Source organism: Mchenga conophoros, linkage group LG16 (genome assembly GCF_057382185.1).
Source record: "Mchenga conophoros isolate Kocher_MC1m ecotype Shallow Benthic linkage group LG16, M_conophoros_male_GT1.1, whole genome shotgun sequence".
Taxonomy (NCBI): Eukaryota; Metazoa; Chordata; class Actinopteri; order Cichliformes; family Cichlidae; genus Mchenga; species Mchenga conophoros.
The window spans coordinates 3,160,001-3,180,334 of record NC_140541.1 but is presented as its reverse complement, the minus strand read 5'-3'; the positions used below and the strand labels follow the sequence as shown (position 1 = coordinate 3,180,334).

At 43.8% G+C, this 20,334-nt stretch overlaps 1 protein-coding gene across 1 annotated transcript in view; it reads right to left on the bottom strand.

Annotated features, from left to right (window-relative positions):
• Positions 1-20,334, bottom strand: part of cntnap5a (contactin associated protein family member 5a) — a 140,837-nt gene that overhangs the window by 7,581 nt on the left and 112,922 nt on the right. The window contains exons 18-23 of the mRNA XM_085250368.1: positions 17,914-18,153; positions 12,307-12,528; positions 5,648-5,781; positions 1,747-1,834; positions 1,466-1,660; positions 261-335 (exon numbers count right to left, since the gene is read on the bottom strand). Coding sequence (XP_085106494.1) covers positions 261-335; positions 1,466-1,660; positions 1,747-1,834; positions 5,648-5,781; positions 12,307-12,528; positions 17,914-18,153 — 954 coding nt within the window. The remainder of the gene's footprint in view (positions 1-260; positions 336-1,465; positions 1,661-1,746; positions 1,835-5,647; positions 5,782-12,306; positions 12,529-17,913; positions 18,154-20,334) is intronic.

The following is a 20,334-nucleotide window of genomic DNA, read 5'->3' as shown; positions in this document are numbered from 1 at the left end:
TTTATAAGTAATATCTGGGGACATGTAGCTATAAAATTAAATGCTTGCTTGTTCAGAAAACACACATCACAGCATCAAGTTTCATTTCAAATAAAAAGAAGGTTTAAGACACGATCGTGGCAATAAGCTCGAGCTGGGCCGAGTTATCGAGAGATAAGGAAAAAGCATTAAGACGGAGCCAAATGGAGAGAATGACAAATGACAAACAGCTGGGACTCATTTTCAATTAAGCAAAGGAAAAACAGGAGCACAGCACAGACCTGCTATTACAGCCAAATCCTTCTGGGTGCTGCCGGCACGCTGCTCTTTGTCTTTATTTGCATTTACAGCCTGATCTGCAGAGCAAAGAGAAACATCATCATTTTCATACATACCATGTCAACTTCTCTTTACTGACTGGCTCCTCCTCCTGTACAACGAGGCGTGCTGCAGTACAGTGCATGACATGATGATTACATTTGGTTCATGAGAGGCAAAGACAAACAGTCTATTTAAATGTCTCTGCTTCTGAAAACGATTTTAAAGAGCAGTACAACCCTGGAGGTCCTGATTTACACAATCCAGTTTTACTGTGATCATGTTCTGTTTGGTTTGTAGCTCTTTGGCTTGTTGCACCGCTGTGACGTCAGCCAACGTTTCTGTAACACATCCAGTCCAGTGAGAACAGCTGTCTTTGTGTCTGGACTTCAGGCAAACGAGAAACTATTTCACATGCGGGTCGGGGTCATCTTCTTTAAAACTGATCGCTGTGAAAGACGCACAGAGCAATGCCAGCAAAAAGCCAGCTCGGTGTCGATACAACAGGAAAAAGCAAATATGGAAACCAGTGCTGCTATACTGGTCTTAAGATAACAAACCCTACAGAGAGCTCTGGCCTGTGTACATAAGATCCAATGCTAATGCTAACCACACTGTCATGGAAATATGATCCTAACCATCACAAACTGAAACAGAAACTCTTCAGTAGCTCAGCTTTGGTTTCATGTGACCACGACACTTTTATCCAAGCCTTCTCTGAACCATCTAGATGTTCGATGGCAAACTCACGCTGTGGCTTCTTGAGCAAGGGGACTGTGTGGGTGCTGCAAGATTTCCATCCATGACGCCGTCGTGTTGCCAACGGTGGCGACTGCGTCCCGGCGTGCTTTAGGTCATTACTGCTGTGTGATTTTGGGCTGATCCACTACGATTCACGTCTCAGATTTTGATTCTGAGCTCCAGACCGAGGACAATAGATGGTCCTTTTACTTTTATTCCATTTATGAAGAATTGCACAGCTGATGGTTTCATTCTATCCAAATTTCTCAGATGACTTTAGTTCAGTTTTATTTATGTAGAAACAAATCACAGCAACGAGTTCCTCAAAGTGCTTCAAAGACTCAGATTAACAGACAGAAACAATCAGCTCGTGTGTTTGTGAGTCTAAGTAAACAGATCATCAGTGTCATGGATGTGGATGTTTTACCTTGCAGAGTATGTGACTCGGCTAGCGCGCCACAATTTGATTGGACCAGCGGGCCACGGACGGTGACCAATGAGCTCCCGCGATTGGTCAGCGCTACCTTCAGTGGTGCGACATGATTAAACTGGACTGAGGAGAGGCAGCCAATGAAACCTTTAGAAGCTCCTTGTATCACTTCCTCATCAAAATTCTCCATTCCTACAAAGACACAGCCGAGGAGTGAGAAATGCTTCTGGCTTCGTTCGGTCAAAGCTGAATGAGAAGGACTGATTGCAGAGACTTACTGGTGACTTTGCCTAACGTCAGCGATCGTATGAGGATCAGCTCCGCGTCAGATGACAGTGTGTACTTTCTGTGGATGTCCTGGTTGATCTGGTTGGATAGAAAGAAATCAGATAACAAGGTGATTACACGAAATTCAAAGCAAGGTAACAGCAGCTGCAGCTCAGCGTAAGAGCGAGCTGTGTGTTCACTGCAGCCTCACCTGAAAGCAGCTACAGGTAGCTCTGAAGTGAGTTTGACCTTGTACCTCTGTGCCGTCATGCTGACTCGGAATAATCGCTTAACACGGTGAAGTGCAATAAAAGTGAAGGGTTTCAGTTTCCTATTGCATGAAAAGATGCACACGATGTGCACAGCTTTCCTCTTTAGATGAATCCTGCTGTCTCGTCATGTTAGTCACATTGTTTCACTCAAATAGCTACAGTGCTGTAAAAACGTCGTTGCACACTTCCTCATTTCTTAATTTTCTTTTGCATGTTTGTCACACTTACATGTTCCTGATCATCAAGTAACTTTGATCATCTAAGTAAATACACAAGTTAAATGATGATTTCATTCAAATCCACACCTACCTGGTCCTCTGTGAAAACGTTATTTAAAACCTGACTAAGACTCAACCTGAGGTCCCAGCCAGGACCAGCACCATCACGCAACCTATGGATTCTGCTCTCTACCAGAAAATCCTGCAGGATAATTGGGATGGGAATGTTCCACGCAACATTAGTTCGAATCCTCGGGACTGTCCGTCTGGTTGCCTGTCACGCCATCTCGCTGCTTGCACTTGAGCTCCAATCAAGCAGGGAAGCAGTGGCGCAGCCTGCAGCGTGGACTTTTTATTGCAGAAAAGAACGAGTGCAATGGTAAAGTGAAAACTGCCAACGCAACAAAGAAGGGAAATACCTGCAACATACGCACAACACTTTATCTACCTCACATCAATTACCAATTTAGAATTACCAGAAAGGCGTACTGAGAGGAAACCAAACCAGTCGTTTGGTACCGGGCCGTGAGGCTTCAGGCTCAGGTGAGAAATGATGGTTTTCAGGGTTTGTATCGTTTTGTTTTTTTAATCGTTTTTATCGCTAACTCGGTTTCCCTGGGTCTTTTCTCGTGTGTTATGAATAAATCTTCCTCTTTTTTGGTACTGGTTTTATTTTGTTGTATTCATCCGCGACACCATAAAAATATTGCTGGACATAAACCGGTCTGTAGTGCAAAAGGGCACCGCCGCCCTGCAGAACTGTTCCACTGAGCGGGTTGATTGTAACAGCAGATACTCAACGTCTTGTGTACGGTCTAAACGTGGCCACTGATCAATGATGATTGGGCTTTGATCAGTGCATATTAATGACACAGCCCATGGTTCCCTCAGCGCTGCTGGTTTCAGTTACTGTACAAATGTCCTGTTTCTAAGGTTGGAAAGCTGCAGTCAGCTGAGACTGGAGGAAGACGCCACGTCCTCATGAACAGAATCAGCCTTTTAGGAGTTCCTCACCTGGATGAGTGAGCATGCACTAAGATGACCTGATGGTTCAATTGTTTTATTAGGTCTGGTTATTGATTGGTCCTCTTCACAGCTGAAGTTTTTATATTTCAATTATTAGTTTTAGATTTGCACAAACAAAAATTCAATCAGGGCTCCTCAGTCAGTCAGTCAGTCCTGGTCCATGACTTTATGTGTCTGCTTGGTACAGCACTATCATACAGAACTCAAATGATATATTATATCCTTGGGCAGTTAATAAACACATCATATTCCTCTGGTAATCTAACCTCTGTTCAAAGACTCATCAGTTGTATTAATAACATTAACTGTTGGAGGTCCAGAAACCTTTTAGATATTATAGTTGATCACATATTTACCGTCCCTGTCTCTTAAACACGGGAATCGATACAAATATATCAAAAGTTAGAAAATGTAATTTCAAACTGACCTAGAAATGTGTTCATGCCAAGCAGGTTACTCTACTCAACGAAGACAACTTTTCTTGCTCATACAAGGAAACCCGACCATATCACCCAGATACTGAAGTCAGAGAGTTAACTTTAAAATCCATGTGGCCCCTCAGCACATTATGGACCTGCAGTCAGACCCAGGGCTGTGCGATATGACCAGAATCTCATCTCATATAAAACATCTATCGTCCGATAACGATATAAATCACACAAATGTAACATTTTCTGTAAAGTCTGTGAATCTCGGGCAGGTGAAGTGTTTCCTGCTGGGCGTCGTGTAGCTGAGTCGAGTGTTTTAACGATGCATTTTTAGACAGAAGTTGTAACGGCGCCGTTTTCTTTGTGAGTATTTCTTACACGGCGTGCTGCGGGGAGAAGCCTGTTCTAACGTTTTAGTCTAAGGTTTATTTTTTAGCACCTGGCGGCTCTTTTTTGCTTCTCATCCGTAAATAATCTGCATCTTTCACGTGATTCAGTTTATTTTGAAAAGTCTCAACAGGATCTTGAGCTTTATTGTGAAAGGTTTATGTGGAACATAAACAAGCGGACACGCCGTGGTGTTACCGTAGTTGTTGCTAACGACAACGCATAAAAACATGCGCCTGTCTGTCCGTAGTGTGGTTATATTAAATATAAGAGAAAGAGAGAACTTTAAGAAATTAATAATAACTACAGTGACATCAGAACATGAAAAACATTGCTGTAAACAGTTTATTTTGCGACACCACGAAACAAACGATAGCGTAAAATGAAACGATGTTTCTATATCGTCATCTGATATATATCGTTGTCAGACTCTCAGGTCATCAGCTGTTCCCAGTAGACCTAAGTGTGCTGAGGGCCTGTTCCTGGACCAGCTGCCTGCTGACCTGTAAATCACATATTCAAAAACATCCTCAACCCTTTCTGTCCTCACAGGTCTACACTCAGTAACTCTGGATGTGTGCGCATGCACGTCTTTAACGTCTTTAAATCCCCTTAAGACAAAACTACATGTGTTTTTCTTCTATGTTATCTTCAACACTGCATAATGAAATGTGCTGTATAAATAAATTGCCGCTGGATGCAAACAAACAGTGTTGAGTTCACATAAAGATGGTGTATGGTGGATGTTGCTGCTCTTTGAAGTCAGTTAGGTTTAGTCTCTTTCATTTTTGGGCCATGTCGTATTTGATGGGTGGCAGGTCACCTGCTCTGGTTTAAGGCCTCCCCAGGTAAATTTAATGTGTGTTATCAAAAAACTCTTCCACAGAATATTGTATCTCATTCCTCACACGTAGGAGTCAAACTGGGAGAAGATTGAGTGCAGTGGGGGAATTACAGAGTTATGTGGGTCCAGTATGTTAGTTTTCTTTCTGGAGCTGTGATCAGCTAACCTGCTGCAGGCCTGAGGTTTCCTGCCCTCTGTGCATTTAGCCAAGTCAGGATACGCTGAATTTGGTAAGTGATACTGAAGAGCATCAGCAGCTTAAATGCTGTTTGATGATGCTACTCTTGATGTAACAGAGCAGCTAGCATGGATACAGCTGTGCATCTTATTCTTACATTAACTCTGAATAACACAAAATGTAGTAATTTATTGTAGAAAACAGGTCAGAATATATACAAAACCCAGATAATCTACAACAGATTCGGATGATGAGTCATTCTACCTTTACCTAGCAGACAGACTGTGATATGTGACTGAACAGGAAATGATTACAAACGCACCTAAGACGAATCACACTTAGCCCTATACTCACATCATGCTTACACACTGCAAGCACTTTATACATCACAGCCACTGTCTAAGCTCTTGATCCAACATGCGTGTCTTTGGAGTGGCCACAGGGAGCCTGCACAGGGAGCCTGCACACATCCAAACTCCACACCAAGCTTCAGAAGCAGGAACTGTCTCTGTGAGACAGCACGTCCTTATGCAGGACTTCCTGTACCGGTGTTACTGACCTGTACATAGAGGTTTTTGCCGACTCGGTGGATTCTGATTCGATGAAGACGTCCGTCTGCCAGATTACTCGGGGTGGGAGTGAAGACGTCCGGTTTCTTGCCTGTCTGCAGGTGATACCAGATCTGCACACTCCCTGGAAAACAAAGCATAAACTGTTACAGAGCAACGCGACGCTTCATCTTATGCTCAGTGTTCGATGAAAACGTGGAATCTACAGGTCTAAATCCAATCTTGTACATATAACATTACCAGGATTCAAATATGTGTACCCTGCATTCTAATGGGTGATAAGATAAGAGAATACACCTGTCTGCTGCAAGAAGGGGACTGCCTATTTATAAATACACCACTACATCCAAGCTTCTTCAGTTACTCTCGAGAGTCTGCAAATATTTATCTCATAGCTCTTTGCTCTGAAAACTGAGCGAGTCAATATGTGCTCAGCCCCCCCCTCCCCGGGCCCCCCCCCCCCACACACACACACACACTCGCTGCCAGATCAAAGAGTCAGAAAGCTATGCATTGTCAAGTGGAGCTAGGTCAATATTACAATTCCCAGTGTGTAAGTGAAGGGCTTTGTGTTGTGATTCATTTCAGATCCTGAGAGTGCTCCAACAGAGCAAGGTCACTGTGGATAAAGTGTCTCCCCTGCCCTTCACTGTTTACAGAGACCCATGCAATTTGGCTGCTCAGGTTTAACACACACGAGCGGATTAGGGCTCTGGCTAAAAACTGCACAGAGGTGTCACTCAATGTGGCACTCGCAGGTTTGGATGTAGCGTGGCTGTTCGCTTAAAGCTCTGAGGTCTTTGTTGTGTCTCAATCTGAAAAATGGAGACTCTGAGGTGATAAGCTGTAACATATGCAGGGACCTTTTCCTCCAGGGTCCAAGTCAAGCAGTGGAGCTCAGGCTAAAATATGAGCCTGATATTTTCTCATGTCATGTTATACCTCATAGTAACGTTAGTAGGTTAACAGTAACCATCCTAAATTTCAGTCTGTGTCCAAACAGTGTTTATTTCAGTCCCACAATTTATTTAAAGTGAAGTCGTACGTGATAAATAGCACCGCTACAGGAGATGTCAGTGGACTGCAGGTTAGATGTTGGGAGATCCTTCGGGACTTCCAGATACAGATGGGCAAACTGGTGACATGGGAAGCCCCCAGCAGCCTGCAGGCCTATTGCAGGGTACCCTAATGCAACCCACACTAGGGCTGGGCGAAATGGCCTAAAATCAATATCACGATAAATTGAGCAGTTAACCTCGATAACGATAAATGGACGATAACCACCCCAAGTGCCAAAAAAACAAACGTTTTTTTTTCTTCATTTGATGGGGCTGTGGCAGGCAGCATAGTTCCTCCAGTTATTTTGATAATATTATTCCCCCTAGACCTATTCATTGCAATTATATTATTACCACTTTAAAGGGCTGTAAAATGTCACTGAAAATAAATGAAGACAATAGTAGTAAGTACTTTTAGTGGTTAAGATTTATTAACTGAACAAAATAAAAAGTGTAGGATACAATATGTAACCATGCTCTCTAAAAAATGTAAACAAAATAGTTTAATAATAAATATGTTTCACATTGGCTATTCACAAAGTAAACAATGATTGTGCAAATGTAATGCCGTCATGGACAAAGGCCTATCTCTGCTAAGGCCTTGAGGTACTATAACTTGTATAACTTGTAAACAAATAATGCCTGGTGGAGGAAGACGTTTTGCTGGTCCTCCTACTCTCTTCTCACTTTGAGCTTTTTTTATGTCTTCGAATTGAATCACATGGTTGTGCTGCAGGTGGTGGAAGAGGTTGGTTGTGTTACCTTGACTTGACGCAACAGTCTTTTTGCAGAGTTTACATTTAACAATTTTTTGATCAATATCATCCTTGTTGAATCCAAAATGTTGCCAAACGATTGATGATGCATTTTTTTGGTTAACAAGCGTCTCCTCTTCCTCCTCCACCAGCTCTACCTCCGTCGCTGCTGCTTCAACATTTAAATCGTCCTCCATTTGTTCACCCGTGTCTCGTCTTGTTTCAGGTAGTAGAGTCATGTGACTCCACCCCGTCAAGTCTGTAACGTAGCACAGCGTCTTAAAGGGACATGAACATCGCCAACCTGCACATGCCTTTTCTTTTCTTTTTTTAAATACCGAATTTACCGACATGGGCAAAATGACGTCGATGAGAGTCATAAATTTCGGTAACGATAAATTTTTGATATATCGCCCAGCCCTATCCCACACTATAAGTTTTATCTACACTGAAAGTTTTAGGCTTAATCTTAAAAGTAGAGAGGCTGTCTGTTTCCTGACTCCAAGCTGGGATTTCACAGAAGAGCGGCCTGAAAGCTGGAGACTCGGCCTCCCTTCTACTTTTAGATATCCCAGGAACCAGTCGGAGAGTTAGGTGCTCTGCTGGGTTTATGTGGTACTGTGAGGTTTGTAAGTTATGATGGGCTGATTATTCAAGACGTTGTATGTGAGGAGAAACATTTCAAATTAAACTTATTAAGGAAACAGATACAGAAAGACTATGGACCTACCAGCCCTGCCATAAACACTACTGCTGTTATAACACCCCGATTCTCCCAGTTATTTATTTCAAGTCAAGTTGTGCAAGTCCAATGAACAGCTTGAAATGGTACAAAGGTTAGTGGCAGAAGTTCACAAAGGTAAGGTAAGCTGTTCTGCAGTAATGGAGGCCGATCAGGCCTGGGAAGCTGCTGCTACAGGTACAGACCCCTCTGTCTGCATTAAAGCAGTGCTGGACACACTGTGGTACCCTCGTCAGCATCAGCTGAACAGGACTGTACTGCAGAAAGTAGAGACAGACCATCATATAACATTATATCATATTGTGAGGAATATGACGAGAATACATTTGAACATGTGAAAATGTCACATAGAGCTGTCACCGCATGTGTTTACATGTGTTTACATGTGTTTACATTCCCCAATGCAAGACAGAGCTGCACGCAGCCTCCGATAATCATTCCAACAACCTCATTTGCAAAATATTGTTCGTACTGAAGGTGGAAAGAAGCTGAGCAGAAGCAGACTCACCGGGAGGAGATCCCAGCAGCTGCTGATGTGCCGCACAAACAAGTGACTCCTCAGTGTCACTAGAGCGCCTCGCTAGCTAGTTGCACTCGCTAGCTAGCTGCACTCCATATGACAGGAAGTGAAACGAGGGATGGGAATTAATGGTGCAGTTACATGTAATGGAAAAGCAGTTCTTTAAACAGCTGCTTCAAAAGTTGGACCTGAGATTTAACAAAGACACAACTTCCCACATGAGCTTTACAATGTGACACGAACTCCAGGGCTGAGTGACTTCAGTTATTGTTAAACTAAAGTGTTCAGCAGTCACCGCTGTGGCGCCACTGTTAAACTGTACTGCTGCTGCACACAGGCAGGGAGTGTGTGACCAGTGACAGCAGCTAACTGGGAAATCTGGTTTCTGCATTTACTTAATGCTGCGGCCACAAGCTGCAGGCACACAGAGGCTTTTTCTGTCTTCACAGATATTTTTACTGCATATTTTGCGTATATCGCCCACCCCTCGTGTGCATGCTGTATGTGACCGGCTCTGCATCGGGCGATCCATCAGCTGGTTGGCCGGCGCTGACACCTGCTGAGCTGCCACGACTGCGTTTGACTTTGTGACCCGCATAAAGTAATTATGTGCTTGACTTTCTCACGCTCTGATCTTCCATCAAAAGCACCAAGTGTCAACGGCACAATCTGCACAACATTCAACAAACAGACCTTCACACATGCAGTGAGCTGTTGCTGTGCATTAAACTGAAGAGCCCTGCAAATATGACTAAATCCTTCTACTTTAGGCAGATTCTATTTTTTACACAATCGCTCTCAGCCTCCGAGTGAACTTGGAACCAGTTCACCGTCAAGGGAGCAATCTGCTGTGTAATTATGCATTATATCATTTGGTAACCATGGTAACAGGGATGTAGGCGTTCTCCCTGATACCAGAAAGGGGTTAAAAGAAAGGAAAACAGGTGTTGTGTAACTAACACCCTCCAATGCTGCAGGTGGGCGTGCTTAACCCCAACAAGACGTCGCAGTAACTGAGCTGCAGAGAGCAGAGACCATCGTTTCCATCTGTGGGATAAACCCTTTGTCTTCCTACCTTTTGTCTTTTGCGTGCTCGTGTTTGAACACAGGTGTGGGGAGCTGATGTCCTGCTCCATAAATCCATCTCCAGATTCTTTTTCTACCCATCCACCTTCAAATCTATGACACCCTGCTATCATGTCTACCGCTGTGGTTGACACCGCCTCCTTCACTGTTACCAGCGAACACCCATCCTCCCCACGCGGCCGTCCTTCAGACTCCTGACTGACTCAAATTCAGTTTCACAGCAGATACAGGTTTCGGTTACGTGTGAGCGCGACGCATGAAACAAACACAAATGGAGAACATAACAATGCAGCGTGGAACAGGAAATCAAAGCCATGTGGATGCATAAGTACTGTAAGAACGGGCCTCGTGTACTAACAGTGTACTAAATGCAGACGTCCCTCTGACCATGGATACAACTGACAGCCTGGCTGCCGTAGACTTTAGAGACTTACTCCCACTACTAACAATAATTTTTGTCCTATTTATACTGCAACAATGCACTTGTTCTGACTTCTTCCTTGGACGTCAGACGCTATCATTTAATTTTCTGTAGCCAGACTTCCTCCTTATTTTTGCCTGGATGGTGCAGATTTCTCTCTCACAACATCAGGGCAGTATGCACATAGTATGCAAACTGAGTCTAAAAGGCTGCTGAATAATTCAGATTCACCAGCAGGCTGGTTAAAGATGGTTACACACGTTTCATAAATCTGATGGTGCTATCTGATGATAGCGACTCATTTTTCAAAGCCAAAATCCAGACTTTCCAGTATCTGAACTCTGTGTCGGACCTTTTCCCTCCTTTCTCATCGGTGATGACACTTAAACCTTTAACAAAAACAAAGCTGCTTTGGCCTCTATGAACACTTCATGTAAGGCTGATTACTTTCTCATAGCTCCATTTGGATACTGACAGTGTTTAAAGTTAGCTGGTGCTTGCTTTGACTGACAGCTGTAGCTGCTAGCTGTCTGCTAGGCCTCGCTGGCCTCACCACTGTGTTTATGCCTTTTGGAGCATTTTAATGGAATTATCTGACATATAATACGGCCTGCTATGAACTACAGGCCATCCAATAAGATGCAGTTTTTATGATATTCCAGCTGTAATCTGATTACTGTGCTACGTACCACTAATTAGCAGTTGTGTGTGTGTTGTGCCCGTGCAGTTTATGGATTCAGTTTTCTAACCAAAGCTCTTTGGTGGCAGCTGTTGAGTTTTCCTTTCAGGTGGACCCCACACTGAGGTGGTCTGTGGGTCTGTTCCAGCCCCCGAGGAATATTCTGCCCATATATACAAGCTGATTACTTAGCAGCTGCCATTCATATAGGTTCAGTCCTACAGCAGTGTGGTGGATGCATCTGTGGCCAAGTGGACACGAGAAAGTGAGTGCTCTTTGACAAATGCAGCTAAAATGCAGCAAATAAGTAAATGAATGTAGTTTTGTTAGCACAGTGATTGTTGTTCATGCTGCTGAGCACCAACAGGTTTGTACTGCTAGGCTCCACTAACACTCACTACTACAGCACACAGATACATGTACAGTATGAGAACCGTCGTTTTCTATTCAGCATTATTTCTTCTTCTTCCTTCGAGTTCTCCCGTTAGGGGCCCCACAGCTGATCACCTCCTCCTCCTATTTAACAGCTCCGGAGGAAATAAAGGAGGAGAAAGCCTCGCTGCCGAGCACACTGGTGCCGTGTTTGCACACATTTCTAAAAGAAAGTGTACAAGCCCTCCACTCCAACAACTCCATCACCATTTTCCTGCCTCAAGCTGTGCTTTACTGTCCTCCCTGTTTCCCACACAGTGACCTGGTGGCAGCGCTCAATTCACAGCTGGTTTCATCAATAAAAGGCCCAAAACGCCTGCCCCAGCATGGCACCATGGTTTTCTTCTCACTCCCATTAGTGCCACTACATAACCCAGACTCTATTCAGAGTGCGATGCTTCTCTGGGAGGCACGAGACAGAAGAGGCTGCACTTAGGTTGTTTTCTCCTCTCTCCGTTACTACACTAATCAACTCGTTAACTCTGGCAAACCAGCTGTTGTCTGAAATCAAGACATGAACCATGTGACAGTGGAAGTGTTGACACCACATTTACAGTTATACGGTGAAATCCAGAGAAATCCACCCGAACGCTGAACTCACCCTTTGTTCACGTGTCAAAATTCCCCACCTGGACTGTAAAACAAACATTTGTCTCTTGATGCTCTTAAGAACAAAGCCCAGATTGCTCTGTGGTCAACACATACTCAAAATAACTACACAGGAATCCAAGTCAGAGGGCTACGGGGCCAAAGTGAACCTTGATTCATAAAAACAGAGTCAAAACAAATATTTCCTCCCATACTGTGAAAGAACTGCTGTAGTTCTTCAGATACCAGGATGTTATTCAGCGCGGCTTCTTTGCCTACGAGAAGCATGTTCATGTTTTTAAAGTTTGCATTCACAAAGAACACGGTTGCACAACTACAACATTTCCACGTGTGATTCCTGTACGTACCATTTGTGGCCAGGATGACAGCGATGTACTGCTGGCTGAAGGTGCTGACAGTGAGCAGCATGGCTGGTCTCTGGGAGGTGACGAAGCTCAAGGCCACGTCCTCTCTGGCTCTGCTGTCCGTGGAGGAGGTGGAGGCCTGAGAGCTTCTGTTCTGCATCACTGAGAAGGGCTCCTGGAAGGTGTAGGTGACGGAGGACTCTCTGTCGAAGGACACAGACACCTCTGTGCAGACACGGGGAAACAGAAGAGACGCGTTCAGGTGCTGATTCAGCCTTTAAAGAAAAATAACTCAATAAATAATCAGCGAGACAAAATCAGCGAGCTCCTTCAGATGTGGTTTATTCAGTATCAACTGGATTTCGTTGCTTACCTAAAAATAGCCCAGCTTCAGTGTCCATCCAGCACAGCAAGGCTGCAGCAAAACTCATTCTACTATTTCATGATATTCGTTTTCACCACTCGGGGCAATTTATCAGACTTCACACGGCTCCCTCTGTGCCCACAAATATTTTTCTCTCCCACAAATGCAGCCTCACTCCCAGAGACCTATAAACAACTTTGATGTGTAAAACTGTTGCAGTTCTCACACTCGACCATACAACCGTAAAACAAGCCTGCGAAGCACAGTGAGGAGGGTCGACAGCGTCCTTCCCCGTGCTCACTTTATTAAAGCTACGAGGTGCAGACATACAATAATGTATAAAGGCTGCTCACTCAGTGCTAGCAGGTAGCTAATAGGTACGTTTACAATATTATCACATTTTCATTTATATGAATTTCCACTGCAGTGTAACTGCATTTGCATTATTAATACTAAATGTTCACTGACAGTATTATTTGATTTTCATTCGGTATATTCAGAGTGGTCACAGTGTGGTCACAGAGTGGTCACAGTGTGGTCACAGAGTGGTCACAGTGTGGTCACAGAGTGGTCACAGAGTGGTCACAGAGTGGTCACAGTGTGGTCACAGTGTGGTCACAGAGTGGTCACAGTGTGGTCACAGTGTGGTCACAGTGTGGTCACTGGGCAACAGCTCATATCTGTGTTACACCTACACTCGTCTGCCCCGTTCACCTCAGACCAGCTGCAAGTGGTTTGACTCCTCACACTATGTTTGTCTTCCATCACCGGAAGAACCGTCTGGTTCCCCTGCACCAGTGTGCGGCTCATTACCTGCAGGAACTGTTTGCATTAACTTCATCAAAGCTTCACTGAACTTTTATTGTTGCAGGAAATCTGGAATTTGAGCAGGTTCCAAAAAGAAGACGATCACATTTGCAGTTTTACAGTTTCCCAAATACCTTCATGCTTAATGAAAACTGCCTACGTTTCAGTAGATATATGTATACACACACATATAAATATATATATGTGTCCAAGTTTCCTTTTAAACCTTTCTATTCATGACTGTGTTTGTTTGATACGCTGCAGCAAAAGCCTGGATGAACTGAACACCAGAGTTGTTTTTAACTATTAATCAAATTAAGCTTAATTAAGCTTCCATTAATTGTTATGTACACTTAACTAATAATCCAATCACATAGTGATATTGGCTTTAAAATCCATATTTGAATGCATTTCAATCAGTGTGCGTTCAGCTGATTCTTTCACTCATTCGAGAAAAGACGAGTAACAAGCTGGAACCAGGTTCGTCTGCAGGAGCCTGAGAGGACCTGACTGCAGCACCTGGTGCTGAGGCTGCGCTGCTAGCTTGTTTACTGTCTGGGTTAAAAAGCAAACCATAACTTAACGCTCAAATGAAATGAAGAACGTGCTGGAGAGTGGGTGGGATGAGATCCACGTTGCGTCTACCCACCATCTCAGTGTGCTGCTGCAGCGACGCGTTAGCAGTGAGTGTGTCAGCAGTGCTACAGTCTCTGCTGCTAGCACACACCACTGAAGCAGATAATCTGTAGTCAGCGGCAGCTCAGCTGCATGTCATTGCTGGGTGCCCGGCTTTCAACAAAAGCGTTTACACTAAGTAAAGAACAGAAGATGAAACTGGCTCCGTTCTGTCATGAAGCAAACACACTTTCATTTAAATCTCTGCAACTCCTGAACACGAACGCAACATGCACTCTATGGTAGACAGGATATACATGGATAAAATGAATCAATACTGCTACTTTGTATTCCTTCAGTCTTTGTGCTTTAGGGCTAGTTCTGATTTATGTAACTGAGGTGATTTTGCAGTTTAGTTTTGATTCACAGGGTCGTATCTGTAGGGACCACGTGTTGTGGAGGCTCAGGGAAATGAACAGTTCTCCAAAAACCTGATTTATACATGAAAATATTCTCAGCTTCTGGTTTGAAGTCTTACTTGATACAACACGAACGTCACTTTGTAACTGATGGACCCTGGAGTCAGCGTGCGCCTTTGACCATGTAAGTGACGAGCTGTGAGGAGGGGCCAGCGTCACTTTGCTTCACGGTCAGATCTGCTCTGTGTCACTTCCTGTTTTAACACACCAAAAGGATCTGCTTGAGGCTTGAAGACAGAACTTTACTAAGCGATGGGTCACTGGCACCACATCTACCTGTGGGGTTACACAGTGGGCCATTACCAGGACAGAGAAGGCGCTAAATGTAGTGGGAGAGAGACAACAGGACATCCTGAGAGAGCGCGAAACTCAAGCTCCTGCAGTCACTACTCAAAACAAAGATTTCCATGTGATCGGTAAAGCTGTTACAGCAAGGAGAAGAAGCTCATTGGTTAGAGCTAGGGTTGCCAACCGTCCCTTAAAATACGGAATCGTCCCGTATTTCGAAACAAAACTACACGTCCCGTATTGAGCTAATAAGGGACGCACTTTGTCCCGTAATACAGTGAGAATCAAAAGTAGTCTATAAATGTTTATGGAATTAACGCTTTGTTTGAAAACATCATTCCCAGCCCCTCTCCTGCTTTGTGACCAATGAGCTGACAGCACACTTATGACAATTCGAGTATGACAATTCAGATTACCGCTCATCTCATTGGTCGAGGAAAGGTCGCTTACGGAGAAAATACCGGAAGACAACAGATGACCACAACAAGAAGCATGGCCAACAGGGAAACAAACGCCGTCACTGCGGTGCAAGTCTCGGACGACAGTACACCTAAAGCTGGGCAAACACTGTGCGATTTTTTTCAGTCACGTTATTCAGCTCCTGCTCAAACTGCACGATTGACTCGCAGGGGTTAGAAGTTGGTAGGTCACGATGCAGGTCTCACACTATACCGCCCGATGCTCTGATGCGACCTGAGTGCTCACACTGTGCCTCCATAAAATGAAGGTTATAGCAGAAAATCTGTCGCTCGCTCTCTCTGTCTTTCACTCACACAGACACACCACCACCATCAACTTTGCTAAATTGCTAATGAAAAACATGATCAGGCAGCTGTGATTGAGCAGCATGTAAATCCAACTATTTTCATGGTTGTTGTGGTCGTGATCATTTTGTGATGCCACATCGAAAAGGCTCGGATGAGCTTTCCAAAGTTCTACAAGTTGTGACTCCGTCGCTTGTGTCCAGATCACACGCTGCACAGCCGTGCTGCTCCGTCTTTTTCACGGCGTTTACGTGTTTGCGCGCGAGCAGTGTGAGCGGCTCACGAGCGATTGATGATCGGGAGCTGGTCGTGAGGTGTTAATTGCTTCTCGTTACCCCACGTATACTACACCACGCACGATGAAGGCCAAAATCGGGCCGATCACCAAATCGGTCGCACGACTCAAAAATCGTCTCAAAATGGGCCAAAAATCGCACAGTGTGAGCCCAGCATTAGAGCAGCAATGTTTGTTCGCTCAGAGAAAGAAAAATAGGCTGCAAAAGTACAGGGAGGACTGGGAAAAGGAAAACACCTGGCTGGGAAAATACACCATAACACCTTTAAAGCGCACTGCACTGTGCCGGCGCACTTTTTCCATAGGCATGCTTCTATTGGTGGGCACATGAAGAACATGAGGGGCATGAAAGCTCGGGGAACCCTTAACCAATTTCTTGTCCACCAGGTCACGGCAGAAGCAGATATGGTATGTAAACATTGGTTTGTTGTTTTTAAACCCTCTGGTTAAGGTTAATATGGGCATGTGCAGTGAATATCAGCGCTATGTGGCCAGAAGTGTGATAATATAACTTATTTTGTGTAATAAACAACTGCAAGGATAGATGATTACAACAAATAGATGACTAATACATAAAAGTAATACATAGATGAATAATGATGATGAGTTAAGATGCGTAATCATGGGAACAAGCGGGTTTACAAACAGGAGCAGCTGATTAGCATTAGAAAAGCTGAAACAATACCTCAGCTGAAGCCAATTGTACTAAATGCACTAAATGTGCACAGTTACAAGAATATTTTTGTTCTATTGTTTTCTATTAATTTATATAATTTTAAGTTAAGCAGGACAGAGTTCTTTTAAAGAAAGATTTACTTATATTCTCAAAAGTTAAGCATGACAGGCTTCTGTTTAAGAAAGAGACCTGTTTTACTGTGTTAATGTTGTCATTTTGAGCTAAAAATAAACGGCTAAATGATCATTTGTTTCCCATATGGTCATATCACAAAGAATATCTGCTTAAATCAACTTCAAGTCAAATGGTTAAAAAATAATTTCACACACAAAAAAAGAGCTACCACACTGGGAAGGGTGAAGACAACTAGGTTGCCCGGCCCTGGCCACGAGGTGTCCCTTATTTATTTTTCAGGGAGTTGGCGACCCTAGTTAGAGCTCCAGCACGCACTCAAAGTATCACTATCACTGAGAACAGACGAGCATGTGCAGATGAATATGTCAGTCAGCTGGCGAGCACATGGGGATGCAGCTAAATGTCTGCTCTTTGTTTGCTTTCACTCACACTGCAGAGAGGAAAAAGCTTTCAGTGACAAACTGTTAGTGTGACTTTGTTTCCCTGAACGTCTGCAGCACACGTTAGTGTGACTTATACAGCAATAGAGACACAATGGAAGCGCGGCAACATTAAATAATCGGGAATGATCCTGTCAGATGCAACAGCACTGCATTTAAACTGTTTCCACATGACAAAACTTTGAATATGCAGTGCTTGAAAATCTGCTTCAAAAAGCTCGCACTCCCACGCAGAGCGAGATGAAGCTGAAACCACGCCTGCAGAAACAGCCAAACCACGGCTCGCTGTAAGAAACCAGCAGCATCTTTGAAGCGAACAGGTTAACATTCCAGACAGGACGGAGCAGCGTAAATTGTACTCTGTGATTAGGCATATTTGCAGCCAGGCTTTTCATCTCTGTTCCCACAGAATGTATATTCAATTTGTTTCTTTGTACTGCATCCATATGCTTGTTTTCACAGCCTGCTCCTCTGCTATTTGTGCTGGCTGTTGATGGGTTTTTGTTGTGATTGTGTCTGCTCTCTTCTCTGCTCACAGACTGCATGAGATAATTTGTTCTAATGCATTTGAAATGTTCTTGGAGCTGGAGTCAGGACAGGTATTAATTGCCTTCTGCATTACTTGCATTTGCTATCGGTTCCCTGTAATGGAATAACCTCGACGGTGATCGATCATCTGTTTGTTAGAATCAACATCATTCAATGAAATGAATTACGCAGCCTGCACGGTTGTTTCCAAGGACTCACCTTGGTTGCAGGTGGTTCCTCCGTAGGCAGACTGTGAGCAGTCACAGATGTAGCCGTTGCTTTTCTCCACGCACCTCCCTCGGTTGTGGCAGAGGCTGCTGGATCCGGTGCAGTAGCCGGGACAGCCGGCGCTCACTCCCGGCGTCATCTTGGCCCTCTCCTCCAGATCGAAGCTGACACCATTGACGGTCAGAGACCTGATGCAGCCCAGGAAGCCTCTCTGCTGGGACGCCGTTCCTCCTGAGACACACATTTAGGATGCACAGGTGATGTGGTGGTATAACGCCCTGCGGCAACTTTAAAATCAGGGTTCGTTTAAAACTGAATGTTAAATCCACGAAGTCGCCAGTGAGCTACGCAGCGATGAAGTCAAGATGAGCTTGTGTTTTAGCCACACGCTAAAGAAGTTTCAGAAAGCAGAAAAAATGGCCTTTGAAAGAGCTCGGCTGTCCTGAGCTACGTGGATATGCTAGGTCGCTACACGCAGAGGTGGACGCAAACCTTAAAGGGGTCACTGTTGCATGTTTAGAGGTGCTGTGCGCGTTCAGGAAACATCACCAAACTGATATATAAATGTATAATTTGATAGACGAGGTGTTGTGGGCGAAACAGGACAGAAGAAATATGACTCGTGACAAATTTCTCCTTTCTGAAGGTGGAAGACGGATGACTTGAGATTGAAAATAATTTATCTGAGAAATAAAAATACAAATGTGTGAATATAATCTCCTTTCATGATCCCCCGAGGCTGACAGATGATACTTGTTAAATCCTTTATTGTTCCACATCGACTGAGGCTCTGCCTATATTTATATATATAGCAGGCATTCGTAATGAGCTGCCTCAGGTGAAATCTCTGGTGAAATAAGGCATGTTTGTGATGGTGGGAGCTGTGTTAGCTTTTGTGCACACGCTGACATTGTGGGGCTCTGTGTGTTTGGCACTGGGCTGACCGGAGGATTCAAACCTTAAACTGGCAACAGTGTAACTGTTACGCTTCTTGGTTACATGTGCCAGCTCAGCAGTGAGCAGCAGCATCTGAAATAAACACAATTTTAGAAGCTGCCAAGTCTCTTACAGGCATTTTGTTTTCATTCAGTTTAATAAAAGTGTAATCTGAACATGATGACATAAAAGTAGAACCAGTATGTAAAGTACAGCCTGTGTGGAGGACAAACGTTCAGCGAGTTTAGCACACGACTGAAAAACAGAGCAACAACATTTGAGTGAATGGACTCGATGGATCCCAGTGCTTTAACAAACACGTGTCGAGTATCAGGTTCATGTAAATACTCTCCTCCCTCTAAGCCTTCATTTTCCATTTTTCTATCTGTGTGTGAAACTTTTCATTGGGAACATAAATTTGACATGTTTGAACCTTGAAGGCAACACTGCGCAAACATCTACCTGTAAAGCTGCTGAATGGATAAAATAATGGAAAAGAGCGATTGCATGGACAGTGTGATATAAACTCATCTTTGTATCAGCGATTAAAAACGTCCATCCTGGCAAAATGTAAAGTGCAAATATCCACAGTTGGATTTTCAGCTTTGAAGCTGAAACTTAGGCGCACGTGTTTTATGCAGAGCACAGCCACAGCCACACTTTACAGGAACAACTAAAGAGTGATTCTCAGCTTCATCTGACAAGACAGCACCAGCTTCAGGTCTTTGCATTGTGAGCGAGCTGTGAGCCAACTCTGGGCCAAACTTTAGAAAGTGTTTCCAGTCAAGCTTTGGGGATTTTGCAAGGTCCATGAACTCAAAGTCTGCACATCAGTCCTTTTCCACGACGTGCAGCGGAAGCTCACAGATGTTCCTGCGAGGCCGTGAAACAGAGAATCACACGTTGTGTCTTTATGATTACACACACACTGTCTTTATATTTACAAAGCTTCTAATCAAGGCTGTTATTTTTGTCTGGAAACATCAAAGCTGCTGTTTTTAATATTCATTCTAATATTGTCTCTGTGAAGTGTTGTTATCTCCTCCCACAAGAGCAGGAAACGACATTTCAGACACAGTCACATGTTAGCATGAGACCAAACTCAACATCACTTCTGCGCTTTATGAAAATTAAATCTTCAAAAGATAATGTTTTTCTGGTGAGATCCACCGAAGATCGATTGTCCTCTCACTAACAAATGATTTCAGAAGGTGAACGATCCATTAGGTGAGGAAAAAACAGAATTTAATGGGATCTCTCTTTATTATTAAGCAGAGAGATTAAAATGTCAGCGTGTGAACGGCTGCTGCAGAAATATGAGCGGAAGAGAGCAGACACGCTCGCTGACCAAGACCAATCATGAAAAAACAATAAAATACATTTGAAATTGGCTTAACAGCAGAGCAATGCAGATCTTAATATAACACTCCGATGATGTATGTGTATTTAAAGAGCTTTTGTTGCTGTAATTACATT